The sequence below is a fragment of the Pterocles gutturalis genome, unplaced genomic scaffold, assembly GCF_000699245.1.
Source record: "Pterocles gutturalis isolate BGI_N339 unplaced genomic scaffold, ASM69924v1 scaffold20744, whole genome shotgun sequence".
NCBI lineage: Eukaryota > Metazoa > Chordata > Aves > Pterocliformes > Pteroclidae > Pterocles > Pterocles gutturalis.
This window is the reverse complement of record NW_010128719.1, coordinates 2,890-12,769: the sequence shown is the minus strand read 5'-3', so window position 1 is coordinate 12,769 and position 9,880 is coordinate 2,890. Positions and strand designations below refer to the sequence as shown.

Genomic DNA, 9,880 nt, shown 5'->3' with positions numbered 1-9,880 from the left:
AAGCCACCGATGCTCTGCCACGATGCCACCACACCAAGACTGGGATCTGCTCATCTATCCCTACCAAACGGTCTGGATTCTTTTCTTCACTCGCCCCCGAGCCCAGCATCAACATTGAACATGGCCAGTGATCCTCTCAGAGAATTGAGGATGCAGAGATCTCTGGATCCTCCAGAGAATCAAAACCCAGTGCTGACCAGCAAAGAAAATTCCATGAAGGGATGGGCCCCTAGCTCAGAAAGAACAGACTTACAGAGGGAACACATGAGGAAAAGGGCTCAGCTATCAAATAATCTGTTTATTGTACGGCTTTCACAAAGAAAAAAAAAAAAAGACAAAGCACCCAAGTAGAAAGAATAAAAATGTATTTTCCTTCAGGTTTCAGACTGACACAGCAAGTACAAATCCTTTAGTGTGAGCACTTTACAACAATTTGGAAATTGAACAAACTCCAGGTGAATGAGCGCACGGCACAGGACTGAATCCTGAGAGCTGCTTCTGCGGGGCTTCAGCTCACTGACAAGCTGGCTCCAGCCTCGGCTATCCCAGAAAAAATCCTCCTCCTCCAGCCAGGGGTGGCAGAGGGAAGGGAAAGATGGGAGGGAGCTCTCAGAGTCGGAGTGTGCAGACGTCCTCTAAGAAAAGTTCTTTCATCAGCCAGTCCCAAGCGCACAGGACCGACGTTTTGCCCGGCAGACACAGGGAGCTGCACGCGGCAGAGGCACCGCCACGGGGCTGGGAAGCATCGCTGGGGGCTGGCGTTTCCCACCAGACAGCCAGACAGATCCTGCCCAGACCCTCGGTGGGGTGGATCACCACAGAGCTGGACACAAGCTCCAATTCCATCAGTCAAAACCAGGATTTAACCCCAGTGCTCACCCTGTAATCTAAATAACTGTTTGTCAGACATACTGTTAATTTGGTCTAAATTCTTCCTAATGCTCTTGAAAGAATAACCCACCAGTGTAATGAAAAATTTCCCTGCGAGACTGACCTGCTACTTCTTGAATGCCCCAAGACTGATAATTTGATTAATAAAACGGTCAGACTTGCAGCACCGAAGGGCTTTTCAACTCAGAATCAATCACATTCCGTCTGTTACTCACTGCTGGATTCGCTGAAGGCACTGTTGAACTCATTGAAACCAGTGTTAGTAATATTAAGTAATTAGTAAGATTAATGCTGTTGCGGATCTATAACCTGGGCAGAATCCAGATTGATTAGAGTTAATTATCTTCTGCCTGCTTAAATAATTTACAGACTGTTTCCCCACTATGTAAGGGCAGGAAGCACAGAAGAAAGATACCCCTCCACCGCACGGTACGCACAGGACCGAGCCACAACCGCGCGCTCGCCGGAGGATGTTTCAGAAAGACACCCCTGCCCGGGGGAGCCGCTGCCTCCTCTGCCAAGTCCGTTCGTTTTGCACATCCAACCCCCATCAGCACACGCTGCTCGGCCCCTTCGCCCATCCCGCTGCCAGCACGGGCACCCCCGTGCCTGCTGCTGCAAAGCCGAAGCGTTTCCACCCGTTCCACCCCTTCTCCACGCTGTTTGGCCTGCAGGGCTAATGCAATAACTTATGCATGATCCTGGCTTTCTAATCAAAATTTCATTATTATAAATGATTGCAAAAGTTTTCATATTCTACATTTTGTCTTTGCAGGGAATTTTAAACACTCTTTAATTTTGTCCCTTGGTGCGGGTACATGTAATATTCCCGCTGATCCATATTCATATCCTCCCAGCCCTGCAGCTCCTGCACACAGCTCACAACTTGTGGAATAATTTTCTTAAAGAACTGCATATCCACAATATTTATTATTGTTATTAACGCAGCCTGATTTCAGCCCCTTTAATAATCACAGGACACGATTCCCGGTGTATTTAAATATTTGATTGACTTAGGGCTCACCAATATGAATGCATCCACAAGCAGTTAATTGGATTGTTACTGGATCCCGGCTCCATGCAGTGTATCAGGTTACCAATAGATCGATTCTGCATCTCTCCACTCGCAGCACCTCTGTGCTGGGGGCTCAGAAGAGCAGGCTGGGCTGGGGGCACTGAGCAGGGGAGGTGGAGAAGGGGACGGCGAGGGAGGTGGCCAGTCCTGCTCCCTGGGACCCAACACGTGTGGGGAGGCTGGGACCAGAGGAAAACACATCGTTAGAAGGCAGTGGAGCATGGGCTAATTTGTCTGTGCTTTCTGTTAGGAGGCGTTTATTAGGGACGTCTGACTGATTCATATTCGAGTCCACTGCTAATATTGTATTAACCTCTGTCGCCACCGATGGGCACAGAAAAAATTCAAACCACGCTCCGCGGGGATTTACATGCCAGCCAAGGCATCTCCTGACCGTGCTGAGCGTGCAGCCGGCTGGAGGCATCACTGCCTGCCCACCGCTGCCTGCCCCCCGCTGCCTGCCCACCGCTGTGCCCATCGGTCCGGCTGCTGGACCGTGCTGAAGCTGCTCCCGTGTTGAACCCACTCCCGCACTCCATTGGAGCCTGTCCCCCCAACACAGGAGCTGCCCTAGGGGCTGATTCCTCCCGTGCCCAGCACAGGTTCCATCTCCCCAGAGCATCTCTCAGTGGCTTTGGTCCCCGCGGGTACAAGGGCTGCGGAGCAGCAGCACAGCAGAGCCTCTCCGGAGAGCAGCTCCTGCTTTACGGCTCCAGGGCTCTGACCCCGACGGCAGGGGATTGGCACCCCAGGGAGACAGCAGCAGGGATGCTGAGCGGGTCGGGAGAGCAAGTGCTAGATCATAGACTGAATGTTCCTGCAAATGTCAACAAAATCATACACATATTTTCTTTTTTTACCTATTTGACCCATTACCTAACTACAGAATTTCTCGGTAATCCCCAGCAGATGAGCATCAAAGAGAAGACCTATGCTCCCAGCTAATCCCTTTGTTATGAAGCAATGCCACAGAAATCAAATACCAGCAGTAAATCGTGAGATTAACAACAAGCTGGGAAATGCACAAATTAAATTGCGTCCTCCCTCGCTGCTCCTCCCTCGCTGCTGTGCCCTGGCCAACGGCTCCGTTCCTGCTCTGGCCACTGCAGCCCTCCCCAGCAGGAAATCAAGGCTGGAAATCACTCGATAAAATTGAGATTCTGCGTTAATCCCTGACGCAGTCAGTATGCAGACCATGCCCAGAACAACCCCATGCCCTTGCAGCCCCCATCTCCGTGCGCCTTTCCCCTGGGGAGGGGACAGCATCCAGCTTTTCCAAACATGCAGGATCCACATCTGGGGACAGAGCCATGCCGGGAGAGGAGATGGGGACAAGGACAAGTGCTGCCACGCTGATGGCAGTGATGGCAACAGCTGGGGCTCAGGGCTCCTGCCTTCCCCTGCCAGCCTGGGGGGTCAGGGAGGGGGCTTCACCTGCAGCGAGGGGGGCACGGGCACTGCTGTGCAGTGTGGTGCCCCCCCAGCGGCAGTCTCCGGGCTGTCCCATGTCACCTGCCGCAATGTGGGACAGGGGGACAAGCTCTGGGCAGAAGATGATGCAAAGAAAAGGGGCAGGAGCCCTGTTCAGCTGGGGGGGCTCTGCAGGGGGGGCTGTGCCAGAGCCACCGGCCATGGCTGGGGTCTCCCGAGCAGGATGGCCACTGTCCCCAGGGACCCTCCCGGGGCACAGCGGGAGCCGGGCTGCCCACAGCAGGGACAGCTCTGCCGGTGACCCCCAGCAGCGTGCTCTGCGCCCTGACTCTGCTTTCATCGCACAGCAACATCCCGATGAATATTTTATCCCTCCCCTTACCCCTTAAGAACATCTCCACAAATGCACATTTCAATAAATCATGAGGACACGTTTTTGGAAGAGCCGCCTAATGCTCCAAACAGCCCCATCACAGCTTGTTAACCCCAGCAAACTCTCGGAGCCCTTCGCTTCGCACCCCGCAGCCCCCTCGCTCAAACAGGATCTATCTGCTCACGAGCATGCCAGAGAAAAAAACCCATCGAGTTTCCTAGTGAAAGGTATCAGCAAACTAGAAAAACACCGAACCACGTGCGCAACCACCAGCTGCTTCCAGGCGACCCACAGCTCGGTGCCGGTGTGCGCACGGCTGTCCCGGCTTGGACACGGTGAGGTCCCCCCAGCGGCATCCTCCTGGGAGCTCCTGCTCCAGCACGGCTTTGCATCCCTGCTGACAGGTAGCACTGAGGTATAGAGCAGAAATAAATGACTCTGCTTTGCAATTTCACCTAATTTTGTCTCCCATTTCAATTTGCCATCCTTCAGCATAATACCGGGTGGTTAATTATGTTTCCATCTTATTTCCCAGATAATACCCGCCTTGTACTGCACATCGTAGCTGCTCAAAGAGTTTCATTTTACCTTTCATTTCACCTCCTAGTACAGGTCTAAATTTAGTCAGCTTGTAATTTGGGGGTATTTTATACATTATGCCTTTATTATTGTGAAGTAAAATGGAATCCTTGTCTTTTAATTCACTCCCTAATAATTCTCCACCAAGCCTTAATACAAAAGGCTTTTTTTTTTTTTTCCTGGGGACTAATTGAGTGGGGTGTAATTATAATACCAGGGAGATGATATTGGAAGTACCTTAACTGTGACAGTTTCCTCTGACTAATCTCCCCTTGGGCAACTTGCAAGGCTTGGCTGTGGGAGCTCCCCACCGGTTACTGCACTGATGTGCCAGGACCGAGCTTAGGGGCACTCGGGCACGGTGCTGCTCCTGGGTCAGGCTCCTGGGGCTGCTCTGCCCCCCAGGGACCAGCAGCATGGTCCCACGCAGAGGTTCCATCTCTGTCACCCTCTTCCTTGGCTTAACACTCCTGCTAGAAACATTCTCCCTGCTGGGCCAAAGGAAAGTGTTGACAGTCCAGGAGAGCGTGAGGGAGCGGTGCCAGGAGCAGTGCCAGGAGCATCCTTCCCCAGCTCCCCCCGAGAGACCGGAGGTAAACCAGCAGCACCGCCGGCTGCAGCGCTGGCCTCTGACAGGCGTTTACCTGCCAGGGGAGCGGTGATTTGCCGTTTTTGTACATTCACCGTGATGGCAGCACACAACAGGCGAGGTCAGCACCCAGCAGACACTGAGGGGCTATTTCCTCACTAAACCCTGTATCGCAGCAAGTGAACAATAAGCGCTAAAGGTGGCTATTATGCAGGCAATAAGATGGTTTTAGATCAGTGCAGGTGTCAAGCTCAACTCTTCTGCAGAGTGGGTCCTTCCCGTCATGAGCTGACTACAAATATGTTTAGCCAAGCAGGGATGCTCCCAGCAGCAGCCAGCGTTTGTCATTAGAAATAACGGAGCTCCACTCTGCGTTTGACAGCTCTTGGTGGGGCCAGCCCAGCCTCTGCACAGACAACAGTGAGATAAGAGCAGTACCTGGTCCTGGAGCAGTACCTGGTCCTGCAGCAGCACCTCCTCCTGGGGCAGCACCATTCCAAAGAAGCAGGAGGGAAATGCTGGTTTATGCAGCGCAGGCCAGCCCTTTGCAGCTCAGCCCAGCCCCAGCCCCAGAATTCGGCAGTTGCATGAGCAAGGGGGTGTCTGCCATTGCAGGAGCCAGCTGGGACGAGAACGGCCAGGGCAGAGCCCCCAGCCCCTCCACCTCAGAACCGGTCGGCCAGAGGAGCGTTCCCAAAGCCTCCCTTCCCTGCCAAATTAAAAGATCCTTTTGCAGAGATTAAAATGAATTTATTATTTCACAGTCTGCTATTTACATCACATCTGGAGCGGGTGTTACGTACCCCATTAGAAAAACATCTCATCCCAGCGTCCCCAGCAGCACCAAGCTGTGTCCCCCCCCGCAGTGTCCAGCCCCTCCTGAGTGCTCCCCGCTGCGATGCTCTTGCCCAGGCTGTGCCGCAGCCCCGGGGTTCCCAGCCCCACCGATGGCAGGAGCACGGTGTCCCCGGCCTCTCTCCCTCGAGGAAATGGTGTGACCTGGAGAAGGTCATGAGCTCAGGGCCAGGAGATGGAACATTTTTCTTTATTCGTAATTTACGCAATGAAGCCTGGCTCAGTCGGGGTCTCTGGCTGGGCATCTGCGTGGTGTCAGGCTCACCAGACCCGGGGGCTTCCCCCGCACGCTATTCTGAAATTGGATTGCAAATACAAGCGGTAACTTGGTGCCAGGGACTTGCACAGCAGAGAGCAGATACTGAACTCGCAGCCTGATTAATGCAGTTATCGAGGAAGGAGAAGGGAGCAGCACACTCCGTGGAGACATTTCACTATCTCCGGGGGCTGCCGGGGTGTCGGACAGCCATGGCCATGCCACTGCCTCCGCCACGTGCCATCGCAGCAGCCCCCTGTCCCCAGGTGACACGAGGGGACCTGCTCCTGGGAGCGCAGGGTCCAGGAGCTGTGAGCCAGACGCGGGAGGGTTTCACACAACCACTGACTTCCCAGTTCCTGCTGGTGACCCTGATTCGGTATGGTGGAGATGGGGAGAGGCGGCTCGCAGCAATGATTGCAGCTGTGTCAGAATAAAGCCCGTTCCGGGGGACCGCTGCCTGGCTGGCTCTGTATTGTCAACAGCTCTTACACGATGGGAGTATTATATTTAAGAGGATGGAAAAACGAGCCCATTTCTCGGTCGGTGAGCGTGTCCATGGGGAAGGAGGGGACTGTGGGGTGACAGGAGTCTTGCAGCTGTGCTGGGGTCCCACACTTGCGGCCTCGGGGGGTCAGCAGATGCTCTGATCCGGTGCGTGGCACACTCCCACCAGCGGACGCAGGACGGAAGCACCAGAGCATCCTGCCCTGGCCGGCGTGGCCACGTCCTGCTGCTCCCGGCTCTGCAGAGCCCCAGGGACCCGCGCCGGGGCCAGCCCCCACTGCACGGGGGCTACCGTGTGACCTGCGGGCAGAGGAGAGGAGTCTGCGTTTCCAAAATGCCATTTCCCCAGGGGAGGGCAAGGGACCCAAGAGGGGTGCTGGGAGGATGGCCGTGGGGGTCAGGGCTGCTGGACAAGGGCTCCTGCAGATGGGGTCGGTCCCCAGCGAGAGCCCGGGACAGCAAAGCCCAAGCAGAGGCTTTGTGCTGAGTCAGCAGCTGAGGGGAGAATAAACTACATTAAGATGGGAAAAAGACAATGAGCTGAACACAGCGCTGCCGTTACTGGTCAATGATGGATGCCCAGGGCCTGAGGAACCTTCCTGGACATCCATAAAAACACTGGAGCATGAAAATACTTTCTGTGCACAAAAATAATAACAACAACAAGAACAAATTCCCAGCATCACTTAAGACAACAATTTTATGGCAGGGGATGTGGGGTGAGAAAAGCTAAAGCATAAGGAATGATCCCACTCAGCAGTATGAACAATGATTACAAAATTATGCAACTGATTAACCGTGGCATGTATGTAATTACTAATGAGTTTGATAAAATTTTAATTATACCTTGTTCTTTGGGGCATTCAGCAAGCCATGAAAATAACAGTCATGAAGCGCTCTGTCACAGCTGATTGCCTCAGACAAGGGAGAGGTGACGGATTCGGGGCTGGGATGAAGAACCTCCTGCCCCAGGGCAGCGGGGAGATGCTGGGGAGCAGCCGGGATGGCAGCACAGCCCTGGGCTTGTATGGAGCCGTCCCCAGCACATCAGCTTGCAGGCTGGGCCACGCTGTGCCCTCCTGACCGAGCCTCCTGTGGGAGTTATCCACCAGCCAGCACCCCCAGCACCCTGCCAGGGGACGTACCTTGGTTGTCTTCACTTTGTTGCCGCTGCTGCAGCTCCATCCCGAGAGGTCGGGCAGCACCCGGCACTCCTCCCCGGCCAGGCACGGCTCCATCTGGCACCACCACTTCTGCAGCACGATGGAGGCTGGGGACAGCGGGGCGTCAGCGGCCTCCCCAGAACGCTCCCGCTCCCCCTCTGCTCTGCTGCAGGAGCCCCTTGGCAGGTCTCTGCCAGTCCCAGGGGCACAGAACCCCCCAGGGATCTGGGAGGATGCCATCGGGGGGCTGCACGGGACCCCAGCTGGGGGGTACTCACCGTCCACGCAGGAGGGGGCCGCCCGCGTCGTCCCTGCCACCTGCCCCGGGAAGCAGGAGCATTTCACCGTCTGGGAGCGCTCCTCGATCTTGTTCTTATTGCAGCACCGGTGAGCTGCGATGACTTCACACGTGCCGGGCTCTACGTGCACTGCGGGAGAATAGACGGCCGCTGTCATGCGGGGCTGTGCCGGAGCCCCCAGCCCACCTCCTGCCCCCCTCCAGAGCTCCTGCAGCTGAGTTCTTGCTCCCACCAGCCCTCACACCCATCACCCCACCCTGCAAAACGAATAGCCTCTTGCCACGGCCAAGTGAAGAGCTTTATGGAAATGAATGAGCACATTACTTAATTGCAGCTGCTAATGAGACGCACGCTTTGCTGCAAGAGGGGACGGTGCATCCTGCTGCCTCTGGCTTCAAACAGAGCATCACTGCCTCTGACCCCAGCTAACACCAGCGCTCCCATCCCACCATCACACACCATCCCCCGACTGGAGGGAGGATGAGGACAGCATCTCCACCCCACGGCGACACAGAAATGTCACCGTGCTCATCAGAAATCCAGGCTGCTCCTTCCCTGTGCCATTAAAATATTAAGGAAGAAAGAAAACTAATGTGTTGGCTTATCACCTCTGGGATCCAGGTTTAGAAGCTAGTTAGCATCGCGAATCAATGACTCTCGCTGGATAATGGCCCACACAAGCACAGTGCCAATTAGCCCAGTGGGGCTGGAGAGACGCCGTTCCGTGACCCAAGCGGGGGCGATCCCTGCAGGTCCCGTTTAATGAGCACCGGAGGAGCGAGCACAGAGCCGGGCACCGAGCCACCGGGTCACCATGAACAGGCTTTTATCGCTGCAACGAACGGGAGCCAGGCTGCGCAGAGGACGGGGAAGCTGCGCCTCTGCAGCGTGCCATCCCAAAGCGTGCAGGGCTGCGGGGAGCGGAGCAGTGTGCTGCTGGGGGAGGCACCTGCGGGCACAACCCAGCACGACAGTGACAGCGCTGCTCATCCCTCATGGTCTGCTCCATCGGGGAGCCGTAGCTGGGAACCTCGTACCCCTGCACCCACAGCACATGGCAGGACGGGCCATGCAATTACCATGGCTTTAATTTGGCTTATTTATTGTTATTTCATGGTCATTTTCTTTTAATGAACCATCACTTTCATTTCTGCCCATAATAATTACACAATTACCTATCCGGGAAGTATTTTGTAATAGCATCTCTGCCCATAAATTTTACCCTTCCTTTTAAATGCCAACATAATTCAGCTTTAATGATAATTTCTATTCTTTTTGTATGCAGAAATGGTAGGCTTTGGTGAAAGCAAGAAGGAAAACAACTCATTACAGAGCCAACATGACTGGTTTTGCCCTCTTCTTGCAGTTAATGGGATTGGCTTTGAACCCACATTGCCACCATGCTCTGGGCCAGGACCACGAGGAGTCACCCACCCACCCCGCGCACCCCAACACAGCCCCCAGCCCCCAAGGGGGATTTTATACCCTCCAACTCCAGTGCTCAGGCATAGTTGTGGTTTTGACTCGTTTTTATGAAAGCCTCCCAGCAAAGCTTCATTAGCAGAGCTCTTCCCAGGAGGAAGGGCCCGGCGACCCCTCTGCTCTCTCTCACTCCTGCTCTCCAGCTTCTCATTTCCAGCTAATTTGAAAAGGTTCAGCCGAGGGAGAGCCAGCCAGAACCGAGAAATCGCTCATTACAGCCGTGCAGTAAGAGTTCGCCAACACGCCAAAGCCCTTTTAATTTGCTCAAAAAGGTGCAGCACAAAGATAAAGAACAATTTGCCTCTCCCCCACCTTCCTGCAGCTGGCTGAGCACAGGGGGAGTGTGGCCGGACCCGCCACATCCCTGCCAGCCAACCCAC

The 9,880-nt window shown here is 54.7% G+C and overlaps 1 protein-coding gene across 1 annotated transcript in view; it reads right to left on the bottom strand.

Moving 5' to 3' along the window:
* Window positions 1-8,175, bottom strand: part of LOC104466353 (protein FAM19A2-like) — a 10,436-nt gene extending 2,261 nt beyond the window's left edge. Inside the window, exons 1-2 of the mRNA XM_010079735.1 lie at window positions 7,998-8,175; window positions 7,702-7,826 (exon numbers count right to left, since the gene is read on the bottom strand). Coding sequence (XP_010078037.1) covers window positions 7,702-7,826; window positions 7,998-8,175 — 303 coding nt within the window. The remainder of the gene's footprint in view (window positions 1-7,701; window positions 7,827-7,997) is intronic.
* Between the last annotated feature and the right edge of the window lie 1,705 nt (window positions 8,176-9,880).